Here is a 21,403-nt window from a genome sequence, read left to right as displayed (position 1 = left end):
GCATCTCCCTATGAGTAGGAAAACCCAACGCAAGTTTTTCAAGTCTTCCCATGTACACTGACAACCAGTCACGTGTAACTTCTGTTATACCAAAGAGCCAAAGTGAAGGCTTTAAAAATTGAGTTGATTCCCAGCAACTTGTGATGATGAAGTGCATGTTTTAAGATCAACATACTTTTCAGAACAGTAGACTTTTAAATCTTTCAGTGGTTTAGCACTAGACTACCCACTACCATTTCAGTAGTGCCATTTGATTAAGAAATTACCTATCCACTCAGAAAAAAAATATTTTTTTTGGTGGGCATTTCTGATTAAATAGAAAAGCAGCAGCATGGAAACATTTAATGCCTTAGTAGTTTAGGAATAGTTCTATTGCTGAGTATGCTGTTGGCAAAGTCTAATTGCTTGGTGATGATGGCAAAAATATGAAAATGGTTGTGTGGATAATCAGGTGTATAACCACAATTGACAGTGATCAGCTCTAACGCTGATTTTCCCAGGTTTTGTCATTTTCAGGTTACATTTATAATTATGTTCTAACAGTTTTCCAAAAGTAATAGAATCATTGAGAAGAAATTACACCATATGTCACATAAACCTGGAGGTAAAAGGTACAATACTGCAGTAATGGGACTTCCAACCTGCTGGGATGCCTTTGTAAATGGGAATCGATTTTCTCAAGGATTCTTTACCAGGTGAAATAAATTAAATGTACATTTAGTTTTACCAGTTTAAAAACCTCTTTGTTAAAATAAGAGCAGTGATACAGAGACACATTCTAATAAATTAAAGCAAGATAAATTATATCCAGCAGCTTGGTGAATACCTTAGCTTATGAGGTTTTTCTAAAATCTGAAGAACACAATAGGGGCCTCACAGGCAGAGAGCCTGGGGATGTCACTGAAACACTTTCACTAGTTAAGGATTATTTTAGCTTTGATTATGTAACCATGTGGCTGGGCTTTTTTTTTTCCTCTTTCACTTTTATGCTTTTAACTTTATAGGATTCTTCTGGTGAATATTTGAGCTGGAATCAGTGTGGCTTAGGTCAATAGATCCAAATCTGACCTCAGAAATAAGACAGTCAACCTCAAAATGCTACACAGTTTCTAGTCAGACACTTAATAGGTTTTTAGGACACAGATGAAACTGTTGTGCTCATTTTGCTGGTGTAATTTACTATATTAATGATCAAAAAAAGAGTGAAAAAAACAGAGTAAAATGTTAATTTCAAGCACCATTACAGAAATACAATACAATAAAATAGAAAAAAACAGATAAATGTTCATTTGCTGTAAACTGATGGCTGTTAAGAGCCCATTGCCCTAAAGCAAGTGCTGCTTCTAGCAGCAGAAGGCCTAGGTCACTATCATTTGTGAAATGCAGATTACTTAATGGAGATTTTTGTTAATGTTTTAATAGAAAAAGAGGGTGATTTAAACAGTGTTTCTTCAATAATGAGGAGCTGGTGATGCCTTGTGACATCGATGTGATGGCAGCTGTCTTCATCCACTGCTGCTTGGTGCTTTAGTGGCTGAGGCATCTCAGAGAGCAAAGTCTCAGTGGAACTGGGCAGTCAGGTACTAGGGAGCCAATCCCCCACCTCCAGGTAGCCAATCCCCCACCTCCAGGTAGCCAATCTACCACCTCCAGTTGCTCTTATCCATGGATCTCTCCCTTCCAGTCTTAGCAAATGGGATTGGAGCTGTGCTTCAGCTGAGCCCTGGTATAATACATGTCCTGATGCTCTGCCTGTTTGCTGGTGAAGCTGAGTCTCTGGCTGAGGATGGAGAGTCACCTATTCTTCTTTTTATTTGTTACTTGTTCAAGTGTTGTTGCATTATTAATTCCAGTAACATAACTATGTTTTCCCAAGACCAAAATTGAACTGCAATCCCTGACAAAGTTCACACGTTTAAAATATTGAGAGGAGTCAAGTGACCACAGCAGATCCTTCTGTATCTGCTTCTCTCTGATGACAATTCTGTGTTAAGTAGAATATAAGTGATACCAATTATAAGGGGCATTTGGGGTTAAACCTGAGCAGCATTTTTTGAAACATGGGTCCTGTGAGAAGATTTCAGTCTCTGCAGAAGTAGTCAGCCTAAAATAGGTCTCGGAGCTGTTTCTCTGGTAGGAGCTGGAAGGTCACTGCTCAAATTTGTTTAAAAACTTAGGTATCTTGCTCAGGTTAAGGTTGTTGTGCATATTTACCTCTCAGTTTGGATTGGAGTCATTAATTCTTTAGTTTTCATTATTTAGAAATATCTAAAAATCAGAATTTTATTTAAAAAACCTAGCTGTTGAGTACTGAAAGTGTAGTAGAAGAAATATAATATGGAGTAAATATTTTTTTAATAATATGCTCTTTTGCATACCAAACAGGCCTAGTGGTACTTCTGATATACTTCATGCATTCTGACATTTTTACATTTTCACCCAGATAAACATTCAGGACGCAGCAGCAGTGATTGTATTAGCTCCCCAGTTTCTGTACTGTCTATTGTATTAAAAAATGGCTTAGAAAAAAAAAATAAAATCCAGTTCATGCATAAAGATGATTGAAGCAGAATAATAACGATGTACCTAAGTTCATACCTTGATTGTGGTACCTTCTGGGAGAAGCCAGACTCCATGTTCAGTAAATGCACGTTGCTATCCTACTGAACTCCAGGGAAATTTATTTCTGGTGTTAGAGAGAGCTGTATCAAGTCCTGCCTGTGGAGCTGTGAGCTCGGGCATTTCCCACTGAGGGATTCAAGTGAGCTCAGCTGCTCTTCCATGAAGAGTTTCACAATGGAGGCTATGCAGAAGTTTCTCTCTCATTATGAATTAGAGCAGATGATCTGCTTCCTCCAGTCATCTTACATCTTAACTTGGCAAACACTCATTGCTTTGGAGCTCTTTGCATAAAGCACCCCATTGCAGAGCAGGAAAGCCCCACTGACTGTGGAGCATTATGCTCATGTCAGCAAGGAATAAATTCTTTTTCGAGTCCTTTTTGTGCAAGATTGAGTACACTTTGCTGATTGTAGGGCTACATGTGCAAATATTCACTCTGGGGAGCAGCGCACTTGTAATTGTGAATTTGCCCAGGTGTCAAGAAGCTGTTCGTGCCAAGAAACATCACGTGTGATAGAAAGTTGTTTTCAGATTAAAAAAGGTATGGTACCTAATTTTGCATATTTTTCAGGTTTGTAGATGCTTTTGCTGTGATCAGGTAGCAAGATAAAATCCACTGATTTCTGTGGTGCACTTGGAATGCAGGTAAGGGCATGCTTCACTTTCATTAATAAGAAAACCACAAGAAAAGTGCAGTGACTTAGATCAACAAACCTCTTCACTTTCAGTGTTGTGAAAAGCACAGGAATGGAGCAGAGCAGGGTGAAATAGTACAGAATAAAACAATAAAAGAAAAGCCTTTTCTTTTTTGCCTGTTCACATCCATTTTAACTTCTAAGAATATATTTCATCTCTAAAGAGTAAGAAAAATTAGCCCAGAGAAACTCACAGAAGCTTTGGAAAAGATTTAAAATCCTCCATTTATGAAGCTGTGATTAAAATATTGACATACAATCAATAAACCTATGAAATTTTACTAAAGATAAGTCTGCAGCAATTGCAAAAATTTGCAGGATAATTAATATTGGAATAGTATGACTTAATTAAAGCTTATTATTAAAAAACACTTTTTAAGGAGTAGAAGTGTTCAATATAGGAATTTGGCTACAGGTTTCCATATGCCTTTACCTAAAGTATTTTTTAAAATGAGATTAAGCAGAAAAAGCAGGGGTTTTGACAGCATGGCTTTATACTGATAGCAGGAGTTCTGAGGCCCTTATTTCTCCTCTCCTGTGTTTGATCACAGCTTTGTTATGAAATATATTGGTGATACTGACAGTAGCAACAGCAATAAGGGAAGAATTTCTGATAGCAACTATCATAACCTGGACCCCCAAAAGAAACTCACATAAACCCAAAACTTGAAGAAGAATCACTGTTTATGGTGTTTACGAACAGGCACCCTGGAAGTCAGGGAGCAGCCAAGACATTGTCAGTCTCTCAAGGTGGAGATATTACCTATAATTGTATTTAAAGTTGTTTCTAACTGGAGTGTGATTCTGCATATTTTGTACTCCTGTGCAAATGTAAAATGCAGATAAGGTTCTCAAAAATAGGTGTTCAGAGAAGCATACCCCTGGAAAACACAGCGTGTGAAATCCAGAAGCAGTTGCTTGTTAATTTTGTGAATTCCATATAACTTCCATTGACTGAAAGTAATCTGTTCCTTTATGAACCTAAAAAAAAAACCACCCAACCTCACTGGCATCCACGAGCATTTTGAAGACCCATTCTCTGTGGACTGCTGGGTTTTGTTGAATTGACAAATGCTCTGAATGAATGCAATAAAAATAAATCAGGGATGCTGCATCGCAAAATGGGCTTTGTTCATTTATTTCTGACACGAATGGTTTAGTTTTAATTATTTATAGTACTTCACAGTGCATTGGTAAATGTGCTGCAACATATTTTGTAAAAGTAATGAAGTCTGTGAAATAGCAGCCCAGAGTACTGCTGGCTCACCCTTTTGGTACAGCAGGGAGTGACCACTGCAGAGGGGAACAGGGACACACTATTTCCTTCAGTTTGCTTGTAGTTTGGTAACAACTGCACTCACAGGCTGCAACGTGGATGTTTTCTTACTGTTCACCCTGGCAGATGGAATTGGCACAATAGGTGCAAACCCCCTTGTGCTGGGGGTTATGGAAATGTTCCGAGGAAAGGAAGGAGAGCTGCTGCCAGCCCTCCCAGCCCCAAGGATGAAGCTCCCTCAGTGGCTGGATAAATCAGAGTCACACGAGCAGATGGCAGAACCAAGGAACAGCAAAGCAGCTGAGAGAGTTGCACTGCTGGTTTTTGGGATGAGTAAACAGAGACAGCAAACACCCCGAGTGAGTGGGCATGTATGGGAATAAGAAATTTGAAACTGCAAAGTGTGTGCGTTCTCTGGTTTCATGTTTTCAGATCGTTGCCTGCTCTCTTAAATTGGCTTTGGGAAAAAAATAAGTGGTGGCAAAGTTACATAAATAGCCCCAAATCTCTTTCCTATGTTTTGGCATGGGAACTAAGGAATGGAATTGTCTCTTTTCATTCAGGAACCAGGAAAAAATCAGGACAGGTGTTAGTTTTGTTTATTTGTTTTTTGAGGGGAGGGAGAATCTCAAAAAGAGGCAAATATAGTAGTTTAATCTATAGTAAATACAAAACAGATGATCTGAGGTGTATTTTAATCCACCTTTCATTTCACCCAGAGCTGAAATTTCACTTTTGATTCTGAATCTGCTAGCTCCTGAGTTTGTAAACTCTAAATCCATTCCATTTAAAATTTTGGGTTTTATTTTTAGTATTTTCTGTATGTTTGAAGTCACTAGCTATCTGAACAAAAAGCTAATGTGTGAGATGACCTGCTCTGCAACCATGTAGAGGTAAAGGAAAATACCTGGTGTGTGGGAGGTTGATACAACTTGCCTAAGGCAGTGAAAAGTCATACAAGCACACCATGGAAGGAGGCTTATTTTTACCTTTCATGTGAAAAAAACCTTTTCTTTCCCTTGCATCTGTTATTGCACAGATAATGAAGTGGTTAATGTCTTACCCTGGCTTGGATGAAATGCTGGACTTGCACGGCTATTTATGGTGTATGTTCTTTCTCTCCTGCTTTTTCCTTGCTGTTTCCCACTGTTCCTACATTTAACACTGGAAATAATCCAGATAAATAAGTGTTTTCTTTTTACGACCTTATGATATCAGATCTATCCATATAAATATGGAGATGCTATTCAAAAATAGTAAAATTTAATCTGGAATTTATATGTGTGTACAAGTTTTACTTCTCAATAGTGCTTGCAGCCCTTTGCTGCAGTAATCATGTTAAGGTCTGATGATTCTGAGGAAGGCAAGAAGTGTCAATGAATAGTGCAGCTTGTAAAGGTTCTAGGATCTTAGAATTTATGAAATATGCTTTGCAGGCTATTTTATTCAAATGTCTTTCTCATGAAGCCACCTTCCTGGGTTAACATGGGATTTAAAGTATAAACCTTTATCCTGATCCTGCAGAGACTTATTAAAGGCCCTATTTTTATGTGCTGATACTTCACTAGGACTGTGCATAGTATGGAAAGAACCTACATGAGACTTTGCAGAGTTGAGATCCAGAACACTAATCTTGTTTTAGCCTTCTTTTGTAACTACAGGAGTGCATTATTTTCAAGAGCATTGCCAGCTACCTCAGTCCCAGGTAGGTGCAGAGCACCAGGTTGTGTTTGTGCATCGATCCTACAATCTCTGACTTTGCAGCCCACTCACTGAACCTACAGGCAATGCTTATTTTCTTTTGCTGTCCTTTGCACTGTGACAGAATTAATTTCCCTTCGCTTCTAATCATCCCTGCAGCTTGCCTGGGTGCTGCCTCCTCTTCCTCCTTTTCCTTTCCACAGGAATGGTGAGTATTCATTGAAAAATCAGAGGGGTGCTCTCGTACCCTACGGTGTCTCCTCCATTGAAAGTTTCTCAGTGAGTTAATCTAAATTCTGCAACCAAAAAGAAGCAGTTGGCTTTTTGTAGTGCCCCTTCCTCTTCTCTCAGGGTCATGCCAGAAAGAAGCTTTCCTTACCACGTTACCTCTACCCTCTTACATCATATGCAGATATTCTGAATTCAGCTAAGAAGGGTGTATGTGACTCACTCCAGAAATAAGATTTTCCCAGCATCTCTGGCATGTGTACATTCCACTACATATCCTGATACCTCTCCCTATCATCTCCCCTCTCTTCAAGGACAGTGTTCCTACAAGGTCTCCCTTGATGATCACACTTTCCTCTAGGCTTGCCATAGCAGTCATTGGGTTCCTTTTTCCCTATTGTAAAAATGTTGAGATTTATATAAACAAGCATAGCTCTCACTGGTACCCTAATTTAGCTTTACATTCAACTGATGTAAAGCTAAAACGTTACAGATAAGCCTGCAGCAGTTCTGTGGGGGTACCACATAATGGGCCAATAAACCACACAGTTACTGCATTCTCAGATGTCATTTACTTTCTCCAGGGCAGAGAAAGCCAATATGGGGTGAGCAGTAATGGTCTCCAGCAACTATAAAAGCAAAATGAAAAGTGACGCTTTTCAACTCAGCAAAAAATAAAAGTGAGCTCTCCTGCTCCAGTCCTCTGAACACTTGAGTTTTAGCTTCCAGCGGGGCTGTCAGTTTAGACCAGACTCAGCAAAGTGAAAGCCTCTGCTGAAATTGTTGTATCATCATCTTAATCCTTCTTCTGGCTTCTTTCCTACTTGCTTACTACCAGACTTGTTTTGTTTCTTACACCTAAGGCATCCACAGTAATTTCCCAAATGGAAAAAGTTTGGATCTTGATTAGGATCAAGTTGTGCTGTATCTTATAAGGACACCAGAAATTCAGCCTAGCCCCTGCGCTGTTTCAAGAAATAAGTACAAAATCTCCCCTGTCAACTGCATATTGATACTTGCACCATTACTGATTCTTCTCCATTTTAAAAAATGCATAGACATCCTCCAAGGAATAATAAGTCCAAGTTGCAAAAGTTCAAGAAGACCAATCACACATTAAAGAGATGACCAGAAAAACCTTGCTGGACAAAGCCAAACCACTGTTGGTCTCAGAAGTCTAAAGAAAGGGCATCTCCTGATGCCTGCACAGGGTTTGTGGAGTAGTTGGTTTTACAATTCTGCCATCTGTCTTACTCACATCTCTGGCAGGTGGAACTGAAGACAGCATTAGTGAAAACATTTCCAGCCTGTTAGAACTGCAAGCTTTTTTGTTTCCTTCCTGGTTTACCCTTCCCACTACTCTTGCCTGCACGTGGTCAAAGAACAAAGAACATGAGGGTGTTCATGTTTTTCTGTAGCTTTGTGCTTCCTGAAGTTGGACCTGAGGTGCTTAAGCTCTGCTGGACTCCAACCTCTGATAACAAGCATGAAAACAGAGAGGTTAAATCCCTCAGGCACCCAGATTTTTTTCCATTTTTATTTACCTACTTTTGAACTCAATCCCACATTGCAAATAACATGTACTTAATTAAAGAACATATTATTACTAAAATATTTTTTATACAAAAAGACAATTTCTAAACCTAACAGCCAGAAAAAAATCACGTTCTCTGTTTCAACTCCTCCTTCTGACAGTTTATATGGATCTGACACCTTGCCATCACCCAAGTCAGGCTCTGTAAGAACAGAATAGGACAGAGATTCAGAGAACACTTCCTAGGAAACCAATTCCCTAATGTGTTAGTGTAAGACTGATAATTTTCTGAGTACCTCAGCTCTCAGCCTTCATGACAACCTCTTATCAGTATGTCTCTCAAGACCCAAGCCAAACTATTTCTCAGCTCTTGGCTTTTTCCCTGGGCAGCCAGCACAGCTAGAAATGGATTACTGACCTTTCTTGAAGGAAGTTTTCCACCATGTTTGTTAAGTGGATGATGCTAAACCCCCTTGTATTACCTATTAGAGAGCTGTTAAATACAGTGAAAGCAAAGATAATCCCGTGTACACATTCATTTTTCATGAGCAGAGAGCTACAACAAGCTGCAGTATAAGACTTGCATGGCTTCTACTCAGAAGAAAGGAAGGCAATTCTCTAACAACAGGTATGGAATTAGTAAAAGACTTTATGGTGCTATATCTTGAGAAAGAACTGTTTCATTGTGGATAAATCTTCAGGATTAGTGGGAGTAACAGATAAATTCCTCAATTATATTGCAGTGGAGAAAGAGCTCAACAGACCCATGATAAATATAGCTTGTTTCATCATGTAAGGATAAGAATTTGATGAAGTAGTTGCAGGGGGAATATATAATTCTCTAAATCCTAATATTAAATGGTGAATCCCTCCTTATGTCAACACTCTTAAGATTATTGCTTCTTTGTCTCACAGACAGTCCAATAAAGGAGTCACTGTGGTTTCTTAAAATGTACAGGTTTTACTCACTGGAAGCTTTAAGCCTAAAAGTTTCTAAGCAGTTTTTCATATTTTGGTGAGGTAAAATAGGGTAAATTCATAACTCAATGTATTTTCAGAAAATAACAATATTGTTTCTTTGTTTTTTCCAAAACTTTTTGGATTGTCCAATGATATAAAATTTCAGACCAAAATTTTTTTAGATTCTTCTCCTGTATGAAATGACTGTGTCCATCTTTACATTCCTTCCCCCCTACATACAAAGCACAACAGACACACTTCTGTGCATGAGAGGGGGTCAGGAAGCTCAACTCTTGTGTATTTTACACAAGAATCAAGTAATTTACACATTGAACCAGGCAGCTGGTGCAATTGCTCATAAAATCAGAATTCAGTTTTAGTAGAGATCATTAGCTATTAATGCAATAAATTTAAGAAATTATTACAGCTGTGGCAATTTAGACCTAGACTCAATCTATATATGCTTAAATTTATTTCATTTCCATTACTTATTTTGATATGTGTTATCTGCCTTCTATTGCATCAAGTGAATGAGAAGTAACTCCATGAATGACAAGTGAATTACTGTTTATTACAGAGTTTATGGTCTGTAATGTGTGTGGGTATATGAGTTTTGGAATGAAGTGAAATGAAACTCCTCTATATAGTGTAAAAGTATTTAACATTCTAACACAGAGTTGCCTTGCAGTGAGAAAACATAGCTTCCAGAAACCCATACCATTGTTTCAAAGACAAGTATTAAAAATTCAAACCCAGGTATTCATTTATGGATCAATAAATAGCAGTCATATAATTTTATGGCTATGTTTAATCTCACATATGTAAAATCTTCAGTGATATATGAGCACTATTTATATGTATTTTAAGAGTTCTTCTAGAAGAATGCTTAGTGTCCTTCCCTTGGGAGCTACACAGTTAAAAGCAAAATGAACATGAGAGCTTAGAAGAACAAATACAGCCAAAGATGAAAAAATAATTTGTAAATCACAAGTCTGAGAGAAATCACATCTACTGATCAAGTATAACATGAAGATTTCTATAAGCTCAGGGCTGTGCTGTAAGCTGTGCAGTCCAGTTCATTCTAACAGACTTAAAAAACACTCAAGAATTCTCCACTACTTGCTGCTTCTGCCCTCTTTTCCAGTGCTTCCCTGCTCCTGCTTCAGTGTCTCTTGCCTGGAACACATCAGATGTTTATAACCTGCTTCTGAAACCTCTGCTTTCAATAATTACCATTGCTGGTTTGGCAGAATATCTGTGCATGTGATGCTGGCTCAAATATTTTTCTATTTAAAGGAAACAATAAGGAGAAATAAGGCATAACAACATGGTAATAGCTCAGCCTGACCTCTAGTCTTGGATAATTTTTCCATCAAATTACTGACTTAGATCAAGTTCCTTTTGCAAATTCCTGTTTCAAAACCTTATCCATATCTTCTCTGTAATGAACCAACTCATATTCCTGCAATGATCTCTCTGCCAGAGGTGTGTTCCCTTTAGGATGAGTTCAACTTCCAGCTTTGGGAAGATACAGTTGCTGTTCTCTGGCAGTGATGGATGGTTGATTTGACTCAATATAATCATTTTTGAGTTTATAACATTTACTTATGAGATGCTGATGAGGGGTTTCATCTTCTGACATCTCATTTATGTAACACTTGCAGGTTCAAAGATGTCGTGGTTCTCTTTATAGATGGAGAAAATGAAGCACTCTTAGATATCTGAATCACAGAGGATGTCTTCATAAGACCTGTAATGGAAGTTAAAAGGTCCTTAAGTTCCAGGTCTCTCCTACCTTCACTGTATATTTAAGCTATGGAAAATGTCTCCTTACCACCCCAACTATGTGGATTAATATATAACTGTTGGTTTATATATTGCATCATTTATATGACTAATTAGCCCTAATATTTTTTTCTGTGAGACACATGGTCTCTCTGAGCACAGTACTTAGCAGAACTTAGAAATTATCCTCCTTCTGACCTTTTAAAGAGGTTCTACAGAATGAAAAGGGAGAAAATGTTAAATACATGCCATTAAAACTCTGCAGTTGTTTTCAATTTGTCTCTATTAAAATATGCATACATTCTTAATTAGTATAGACATTGACCTATAAAGAAGACAAGAAACTTCCCAATTCAAAACAATCAAGAAGTAATTTGCCTCTCCCTGTATCTACTAAATTTCAAGTTTGATAGGTTATCCATTAGATCCCAGATATGTTAAATCCTTCACAGCCTGAAAATGCTGCTATTGCAAAAATGAAACCGAACTCCAAGTTTTCATGACACTTGATTTTTCGACTTTTATCAGTTTTTTTAAATACTCTTAAGAATTTTTATATGAAAAAAATGTGGTGTTATCACTTTTCAGGGGGAATAGGTATTCCTTTCTTTTTTCCCTATTACTTCATTTCATCTGTCAATTATGAATCTGAATGCCTAGCTCATTAGCTACTGTGAAACTGATCTATTTGTCTGGGAAGTTTGAAGATCCTTGGATTTGAAGCCCTATGGACATGTAATTGAGACCATAAGGACCTGAGCTGTGGTCTTGATGAAAAAATACATATGTAATGAAAAGAGAATGATTGGAGTAATCACTAAATCAACTCTGACTTTTCTGGAAAGAGCTGCACAGAGTCTGGAGCTTCCTTCCCTTGGGCCCCAAGATGAGGCAGAACAGATCTGGGTTCTTTGCTTCCATGGAGGGCAGATTTTTGGCAAGACACTATTCACTGTGATGCAGGTTGGGATCTCAGCTCCTGCAACAGTGGAATGGATTTGAACCTAGCTTTTCCATAAAAAGGAAGGTGAAAAAGCTAGCAGCTGACACAGGCAGATAAGTCCCATAATATTGTCAAACTCGACAGAAATGAACATTTTGTGCAAAAATACGAAAGCCCCAACACTGTCAAACAAAAGAGAGAATTTTATACTATCTGTTTCCCTCTGATATATGTTTGCCTGTCATCTTATTTCATAGTCCAGGCAATTGAAACACTGTTTAAATGTGTATCATAAACCTATAGATGAGAACATTTCCCTGCTGGATTTAAACCATTACCCCCAGAGGTGTTAAAGCAACCCTGCTGTGTGTCGCTTTTTAAGATCAAGGGGCATTTTTTATGTTAATGCCTAGAAAAGGCAGATGAACACTAACAGCTGCTTATCCACAGGCTGCTGAATTGAACAGGGAAATAGTTCTGTTCAGTAAGTCAGATCTCCGGAGAAAAATGATAAATTGTGGGCATATATAAGTAAGAATGATAGTCTCTAAGGATAGTTGAGCAAGGTTGATACTATAAAATATGGAAAATGTGGAAAATATTTAATACTTCTGTTTCTTTCACTCAAGAGTTGGGGGGGTTGTGTTAACAATATATACGACGCTACTGTGCTCAGGCACCCAGGAGAAATGCAATATATTAACTCTCAAATCACTAGTTTGTGAAATGCCTTTCTGGTATCCAGGGATTTTCAGGACTGTTAGACTCATGAGGAGTCAAGGGGCATTCTCCTCATGGGCTGGAATGCCTCTCCTGGGAGAAGAAAGGAATAGAAGAAAAAGAACAGCAGATTAGGAGCTGGGCAGTTCAGTGTTTCTCAGCTTCCAAATGCTGATGTTGTTTCCAGCTCTTCAGTCTGCAACCATTCTCATCTCTGAGTTATGGCTTGGTCTCCCGAGTGGGGATGAATGAGCTCAGTGAAAAGACATTCTGTAAGAAGTCATGGGGTACTGGGAGAGCTTTCCAGTGGAGAAACATGTTTTACATAATTCCTGTGGGACTGACAGAAAAAGAAGTTTTCCCCATAGACTCCAAATACAATGTTATGGTATGAATGTCACCATGAGCAAAATACTTAGGGGGCCAGAAATGGCATGGAGGAATTTCTAAGATTGCAAGTCTCTGCTGTGTGATTCCCCTAATAAAATAACTGAATGACCTTGGAGTCTGGATGGCTTTCTATGCAAGGATATCAAAGTAAAAGGTTGGAGGAAGGGAAGGTGTACAGCACCATCAAAGGGTTTAGGATGCACTTGTTATTGAGGTTTTGCCACCAGAGCTCAGATCATGAGGAATTAAAGCAATTGGAAGGAACTAAACATGCTCTCCTCTTCTGAAGTATCTTTGGGAGAGGAGACAGCAAATATCCCATATAGGTGTGTCCTGCCAGGTGACTTTCAGGGAAGGAGAGTTCCTTTCCTGTATCCTGGTTTAATGAAAGAAGACTGTTTAAGAGAGATGATTTTTTGGTTTCTCAATACCTTGTTTCCAATGCTTATTTCAGATGTCATTTTAATTTCCAGCTTTGTATATGTCTCCACTTTGCTGCTCTCAGAGAAATAGGTAACTTTACCAGTCAAGGTCCTAGACCCTGCATTTCATTCAGGAAACCCCAGATTTTTGCCATGTACCTGTACTTTAGGTGGAACATCTGGATTTTCTTGAATTTTCTGGTTGCTTAACAGAACTTAATTATTTTCTGCCCTGACATAGTGTGAAACACATCACTTTATTCTGGCAGCCTCAAGGAACTGCAGCCTCAACCATAACATTTTTATAGCTTGAGAGAATTTTTTAAAAGCAAAAACTGGGATTAAGATTGGAAATTCTTAGAAAGTAAAGCTGATACTCCGTTACATGTGGATTTGTGATTGATGACTGGATCCCCATCAGTTAATCTTGGTTTGCCACTGAAGTCCTGATGATGAGAAGAATTTTTGGTCCTTTGAGTTTCAGTGACAGATTCCTTAAATCTGCTCAGGCTCCAACAGATTATTTCTTACTCTCTAGGGCATCACTTTAGGCTCAGGGAAATGTAGGCTCTTTTTAAAAACTTCTGTATTTTTAAAAGCTCTTTGTAGTTACAACATTAAGAAAAACAAAAGCAGAAATAGGAACAATTGATATCTAACACCTTGCTTAGCTGCAAAGGACAGCTTTATAATCTAGTGTCTCTTATCCTATTGCTGAAGAAATTAAGGATAGAAGGAGAAACCTTTAATGAGACTTGGTCAGTGTTGACATTTTGCCTTTCAGGTTAGAAAGTGTGTGTGGAGGATCTGTGGTTTTTCAATCGAAGTGAAGCCACAAAGCCTCCTGCCAGCAGAGTTATTTCTCTGGTTGTACTTAAAGTGGTTCCAAGGTTGCGTGCACAAATCAGCTTCCTCTGTGAAAGCAGCAGAAAGCTTGGCTCAGAAATGGCATCTTAGTTTTGAGGGCATAATTGTAGGGCACAATTCTTACAGCTTTGTTTCACAGTGTTTCTCCAAAGTAACACTGGCTTTTCCCCAGTCAGAAACTGCAGAATCTCACCCATGGAGCTGTCACCTGCCTATATTTTTGGCTGCTCAAGGATGGAAACTTTCCTGCACCTTGTCACGTGCAGCTTGGAAGGTTGTTCAAAGGGGAACTCTGGTAAAGATGCACAATATAAGAGGTATAAACCAGTCCAGTCCCTACTGGAAAAATAAGTAGAGGCACAGCATGTCCTGCTCTTGCTCTGTGGACAAAGAAATTCCTGCTTTCCTGAGCTCTTGATTTAGAGAGCTGGAATCCTTTCCCGTATTGTTCTTATGGCTAAACTTGGTCTCTCAGCATTCCAGGTACAGATGCAAGCATGAAATTACAGCAATGATTGTAATGATAAGAGAAACTTCAGGCAGAGCTTTTCCCACATGTTTGGCTGCCTAGAATATATTCTGCTCCCTGCTTATTTTCACAGGGTTCAGGTTTTAAGTTTGATGTTTTTGAATGTTGTTGCACTGACACTTATGTTTCTTCTTTTCACTTTATCTTCTCACTTACTCCATTCTGTATCCTTTGACACTGTTGTATCCTTTGATATTTTTTCCATTATACTTTTATACTTACTTTCCATCTTTTGTGTTCTCCTTTATTGTCTAACAATTTTTTTCCCTTTTTCATTCTCTCACTCCACTGCTGCCAACATGCTTTTTTATTCCCCCCGTTCCTAAACTGTTTGTCATTGGTCACCTATGTTTCTGGGTTTTGTGTTGTTTTTTTTTTTCCTGTTAGTTTCATGAGATAAAAACATATCCATACACAGATGTTTTCTTCCAGCCATTGTATATATTGCATAGACACATCACAGTTGCATGAAATTCTTCCCTCAGGGCATCTTTCCAATGATTCCCAGGTATCCAGGACCTAACAATGACTCCTGGGCGGCTTCATTTGTGTGTGTTCATGAAGTGGGAAGGGTAAAGCCTAGGGAGCAACTGGGAGTAGAGCAGGATCCATGCCTTATTTCTCCCTTGGAAGTGGGATAGACAGTAGTAGAACAAAAACCAGCACAAAATTATCCAGCTAGCTGGGACTTGGAGCAAGAGGGCAGCAGCACTGAAGGACATTTCTAACAGTGCTGGTGACTCCTAATCCTGGGAGAGCAGTAAGGGAGAGGATTGACTGGCTTTGCTTTCCTTGGCTTGCCTGGGGAGGAAGATTCTTACAAGTAGACTGGCAGATAAATGTCCTCAGTGAGACCCCCCAGAGGCTGGGTTTGCATATGTGGCCTTAAGCCTGGAGTCCAACATTAAAGCAATACAAGAGACTGAAACTTCTTTACATCAGCAGAGACTCCCTTTGGAAAAAATATAGTTTGGAATTTCAACTGCAAAATAACCTAATGCTTGCATGAAAGAAAAGAGTTAAAGCAGCAGTTAATAAAATAGATGGTTTTTTAGAAAAGACTTTGAAACTTTGGGAAAACCAGAACTCCTCCTTCCTGGAACTGCTGCTGTTGAAATAGTTTTGTTCAGACTTTTCTTTCCCTTTTCTTCCCTGCTTGCTTTCTAGCCAGGGTGTGCACTGAGAAGCCAGGGCTGCTGGTTTGTGGTCGGAGAGGCAGTCAGAAGGTTTGGCATCCAGCATGGCCCCTTTTGTCTAAGGGAAACAGGCACTAAAAGTGTCCCAGATCTCAGGCAGTGCAGGATGCCTGCTTCCCATGTCTGAGGCAGTCATTGCTGCTGGCTCTGCCCCCTCTTCTTCCTGGGGAAGGGGCAATAGTGCCTCTCCTTTTACTTACGGTGGTACTTCTGGGCTCTGCCATCACCTGTATGCAGAGTCATTTGCAAACAGCCTGTATCACCAGGGAGCAGAAATGTGGGTTTTTCTGAAACCCTAAGCAGATTTATAGTCTGGTTTCCTGTCAGATCTTTGCATTTTCCTTCTCCGCCCCTCCCAGCCTCTGACACACTTTTTCTTACTTGATGCCCTTTGCTCACCACTTGCACTTGTTTCCTTCATTCCTGATTCTCCTTAAACTTTTAGCACTTGAGGGGGCAGCGGGTGTTTTGTGTTTCCTTTCTTTTTCAACAGCTGGAGCCCACAGTAACCTCTCCAAGGCTCCTGGAGAGACCCTGACATGGAGGCGACGTAGAGAGTTTCAGCGTGCAGCAGCTGCAGAAAGGCAGCCCGGTCACTCATGAGCACCCAAGGTAAGGAGAGCAGCTGTCAAATCAGCTCCACCTCGCTGCTGCCTAGGACAGCACTTGACTCTAACCACTACAAGTTCCACTTTCACCTTTTTTTCTGTTCATTTTCAAGAGTATGTTTCTCTGAAAATGGTTGTGTTTGTTCCTTCCTTGCCCTCAACAGGTCTCATTGTACTTTGCACACCCGGGTTCCTGTACCTGAGTGTTCAGGGAGGTGAACAGGCTGCAGCTGGAGGTGCAAACATGTCCTTACACAGGGTGTGAACTGACAAAGAGAGTTAGAATGGAAGTCTAGAGGGAGGAAATGGAAGGACTGATCATCAGCACTGATCTCCGGGGAATCTGTGGTTCTACTCTTAGTGTGTTGTGCCCCAGCATTTTCTTTACATCAATTTGCTGGGGATTTATGCTTTCTGTTAACTAATTAAACCTTTGTCTTAATTTTTTTTTTTTTTAAGTGGGGTCTTCTGACTTTCTTTGTTTTCTCAACCCTAATATATCTCTTAATGTATTTTTCATCATCATTTTTATGCCTGTTTTTCCTCAAGCACATTCTCTGTGCAACAAGTGTTCCGTGTTCGTTCCTTTCCTTTTTCTCCACCTTCTCTTTCTTGCCTGTACAGGAGACTGTACATCCTCCCCCACGTTCTTAGTCTTTCTCTCCTTCCTCTCTTTCAGTTCCTTTTCTATCTTGTGTTCCCCTTTCCCATTTGTCCTCTAGCTTCTCACGTGCACACCCACTTCCTGCTCCATCCATTTTCTCTTGTACCCGATGCACATTGCTGCCCTGCAAATATAGTTTTGCACACACAATGGTTTTTCCTCTCCACTGGATTGTCCTGGCACACACTTAGAGCTTTCCTGTCTCATTCATGTACATATGCATGTTTTGAGTATTTATAGGTTTGGGGATGCATCCCAAAATATAAGACTTATATACTTGTACAGCTTCCTTTCAATTCTCAGACTCCTACTTAGACCAAAAAAAACCACCCCAAAACCAGCAACAACAGCAAACAAACAAAAGAAAACCCCACCAAACAAAACCAGTGTCACCCAGTGTCATCCTCTCTCTGTTTCTTTCTGTCTCAGACAGAATTTTGCAACACCTGTAACACACCAGATCTTCCTCCCCAGTCACAAATCCACCTTGCTCCCCCTGTGTGTGTTCTATCCCTTCTCTTTCTTTCATCCCACTCCTTCCTAACTCCTTACCATCCTTAACCACAACTCTCCATTAGGTTTCTCTCTGTGTTTTTATCTTGATGTTGCATTCATACTGGGAGGAGCCACGGATGCAGATGATCTTAGTGGTGTCTCATCATTCCTGCTGAGTACCTGGAGAGGACCTGGAGGAAGTATTGCAGTCCCTCTGCTTCTCTTTGCAAAATATGCAGGCTGCAGCAGAGTCAGAGCTTAGTTATGAGAATGAAGGTAAATGAAAAAAGGGGAGAGCACAATCCAAAAGCTGTTTGGAAAACTGTACAAATAGTTCTAGTTGATCATAGGCCTTTTTACTAAACTTAATATAAGTTTTAATCTTCCTACCCTGCAGCAGAACTTCTGGTCTGACAGTGGCACAGGTTTTGTCCTGTTGATTCCTGTGGGACTTCACATCTCTTAGGTACAGATTCTCAACTCTAATACTGTAATGAGAGTAGTTTTGCTCCTAGGGTCTGGAAATACTGATTTCTTTTATACCAGATATATTGGTGAGTCACAAAGATCAGGCACAGCTAAAAACTGCATCCAAGGACAATATCTGTTATTATTCCTTTTTTTTGAGTTTGTAAACTTTGAACCAGCTATGACAAATAAGTCCATTTCTTGGATGAAGTCTTTTAGCCTCACCTTCTAAATCAGGAGTATTGAGGCTGGAGATTTATTTCTAGGGACGTTCTGATGTGGGCTTTTGAGGACTGAATAAGGGTCACTTGTTAAACTCAGCTGAATTAATAAGAGAATTATTATGTGGGAGAATTCTCTTAGCGATCCATCCTGCTCTCTCAAATTGTCCATCTCCTTATGTGTGAAAGGAGCTTAAATTTTATGTTTGCAATTATAATACATCCTTTCTTATTCAGAGCTAGCAAACTGTGGCCTTTGAGCTGCAAGCATTCTCTTCTGAATACAGAAGTAGGGACATTAAAACATCTTTGTCTTTTGGATCTTCAGAAAGTTCCTAAGTCTAGAATAAAGAAAAAAATGTCTATTTCATACATACAGCTGTGATAGGACTCTTTCTTACTCTGTTACAGCTCATCTTGTGATGTGAAAAGTACTTGTGTTCCTTTTAGTTATTCCACAAAATTTGTATGATGATTTTGTCCTTTGTTTTGCTTTTTTTTTTTTTTTCAGTGTTCTGTGCCCTCATTTCTAGTCCTTTTTGTGAGGCCTTCATATCTCCCAGAAATAAATTGGCTGAGACATCTCTTCTCTGTCTCTTCCTTCCTCTCCCTCTCTTTTCTTTATTTTTCATCATTATGGTTTGCTGTATGTTAAGTTAAAAGTGATGATTGTCAAAGCTGGATTGTGACAGTTGCAAGGGGACCTGGAGCCAGAAATTTTTTTTGGTGTGTGTGTCTAGTTTCTTGAGCCATCTGTCTAGCAGAGGAGAAATTTCATCTGGAAAAAGCCTTGAAACTTTCTGTGCTACCCAGCAAATTGCTGTACTGAGAAGGCAAACCCCAGAACAGAAATTCAGAACCACATGTTTGATTCCCTCTTCTTATGCAAATAGTCACTTCCAATTAGATTTAACACCGAATTAAGAGAAAAACAAACTTTCAGTGAGAGTGAAAAGGGAACCATCTGACTGTTAAAAAAAGGCAATTTGAACCTTCTCTAGAAGGATACATCTCAAATAACTGGGGTGGGCTGAAGAAATGTTAATGGGATACAGCTAGTGACCTTGGTTTATCTATTGTTGTTTAGCACAATTTTTGATTGCATATATGGAATGACTGCTCGCAGAGGATGGACTTTATAGAGATCCTTATTTCTCTCAATATTATGCCTTTTTACTAAGTGAGAACAAGCCACACACTTTTTAGTCAATGTCTAAACTCTCTCTTTGATACTGAAATGCATGTTTCATGAAATACCAATGTTTCACTTAGATGTGGTCATTAAGGTTCTGTAACTGATGGTGGAATTCGACCCACGGCAGTTTCCTTTGCAGATGGTCTCCATAGTGATCTAAACTTAAAAGAGCAAGGAATATAGGATCAGGTCTTGTGACTTTCAAACTGATGGGTACAAACCATAAACTCACCAAGTTTAGTCGAGTTTTACCACTGGTAAGAGTGAGAAATAACTTTTGTCTTGGCTATTTTGTCTCTGTAGGATTTGTGTTCTCTGAACTCTGCCTGCTTTGCTGAGAATACAGAATCTACAGTGGATCTGCAATTCCTTTTTTCAGAGCAAATGAATGGGGTTTTCTCAGGTGTACATGTAACAAGATTCTCCATCTCCTCCCTTCCCCCAGACTTTCCCTGAAGCACTGCCTTCACCCTCTAGTCTGGGTTAGTTATTTAATGGCAATGAACATTTTCAGGAAGGTAACCTTTCTGCTTGTGATTTGTTCAAGGACTCTGGAATTATAATGGTTGCTGTCAAATGTATATAATTGGTCTCTGTGGCACACATCCAACGAGTGATAAAAGCTTCTTTCTCCCTACTTCTTTAGTCAGTATTCTCTCCCTATATTACTCTCTCACTTTTGCTTCTCTCAGGCAAGAGGAGAATACAGTCCCAGGCTGTTTAAGCTGTAATTTGACAGAAGAGGAGATCCACCACATACCCTGTCGTGGTGAGACCCCACTGTGGGCAGTGGATTACTCCTTGGCAGGAAGTGTTAACACTGACTTGAGTTAAATTTAAAGGTTTTTTCTGAACTTTGAATTAGATGACCATTCTTCCTTCATAATCTTCTCTCAAATATTTGGGCTTTAAGAATAGTGATAGTCTGTGAGTACCATGAATTTACATGCTTTGTGATCTACAGGGGGTGCATTTAACATTTTGCCAGAGGGAAGGCCTTTGTACTTTTTTATACAAAAGGCAAATGCACAGGTTTCTGGTTGTTTTTTCACAGCTCATAAAAGTGCATTACTAAAAGCTGGCAATGTGTTGTGCATTGTCTGCTATCACTGCTGAATATGTAGTGAAAAGGATATTCTTATGTTTGTCCCACAAAACCTATTTTATCTTCAGTGCTAGATGGGGCATTACTTTCTAATGCTGCCTACTTCAGTGAATCTGTTTAGCAGCTCCAGAGGAATGAGAAATTTGTCAAATCTCACTGGAAATCTATCAGAAATGTCAAATGAAATGCTGTAACATTTTGCTTTTATCAGAAGGATAAGTGTATGTGCAGCTGTGCATGTGATATTATTTGTAGTAATTGTTGCCTCAGTGAATTTGTGTAAAGTAACATCATGTAGCACTAACAGGTATCTTTGTTCTGGTCCCTGAGGCCAGTTTGGCCTTATGAAGATGCTTGTTATTTGCCCAAGTCTGATAGTCTGCTCTGGGTTTTTTGTGGTTCAGGAAAGGGATGCAGCTTTGTTGTAACCAATGAAAGGATTCCCTCTGGCCTCTTGAGCACTGGTTGTTTGCTGGCAAATTTTCCTCAGGTTGGAATAGAGGCACTGAAGAGTAAATTTAACAAAGGGTTTCTGCTTAAAATAGGATAAGGATTTTTTTCCATTTGAATGCAGAAAAAGCTATATGCTACCAGTACATATATGGTTATCATTAACAGTTAATGAATTGTTTCCATTTCATTTTTTATAGCTCAATATGTGTATAAACATTCCTAACCTAGCTGTGCCCATTCTTGAAATCAGTATGAGTATAGAAATAGGTTGTTAGACACATTTAACATATTTGAACACAAAAGTAGGTTCCTCCAGGATTTGAAAC

At 39.2% G+C, this 21,403-nt stretch overlaps 1 protein-coding gene and 1 long non-coding RNA gene across 8 annotated transcripts in view; one reads left to right on the top strand and one right to left on the bottom strand.

Moving 5' to 3' along the window:
* The window catches only part of LOC139803881 (uncharacterized), a 30,132-nt gene extending 27,131 nt beyond the window's left edge, over window positions 1–3,001 (bottom strand). The window contains exon 1 of the long non-coding RNA XR_011729194.1: window positions 2,599–3,001. This is a non-coding gene — a long non-coding RNA (uncharacterized lncRNA). The remainder of the gene's footprint in view (window positions 1–2,598) is intronic.
* CARD11 (caspase recruitment domain family member 11) overlaps window positions 1–21,403 on the top strand; it is a 103,266-nt gene that overhangs the window by 43,640 nt on the left and 38,223 nt on the right. For 2 of the 7 annotated variants that reach the window (XM_071760478.1, XM_071760476.1), the window contains 3 exons: window positions 3,202–3,267; window positions 16,362–16,480; window positions 17,764–17,911. In XM_071760478.1, the coding sequence (XP_071616579.1) occupies window positions 17,869–17,911 (43 nt within the window). In that variant the 5' untranslated portion in view covers window positions 3,202–3,267; window positions 16,362–16,480; window positions 17,764–17,868. Of the gene's footprint in view, window positions 1–3,201; window positions 3,268–6,279; window positions 6,299–16,192; window positions 16,481–17,763; window positions 17,912–21,403 lie in introns of those variants that run through there. The other 5 variants (XM_071760477.1, XM_071760485.1, XM_071760480.1 and 2 more) reach the window with 5 other exon arrangements.

This window comes from Heliangelus exortis, chromosome 17 (genome assembly GCF_036169615.1).
Source record: "Heliangelus exortis chromosome 17, bHelExo1.hap1, whole genome shotgun sequence".
Classification (NCBI taxonomy): Eukaryota; Metazoa; Chordata; class Aves; order Apodiformes; family Trochilidae; genus Heliangelus; species Heliangelus exortis.
The sequence above is the reverse complement of the archived record's forward strand: the minus strand, read 5'-3'. Positions and strand labels throughout refer to the sequence as shown.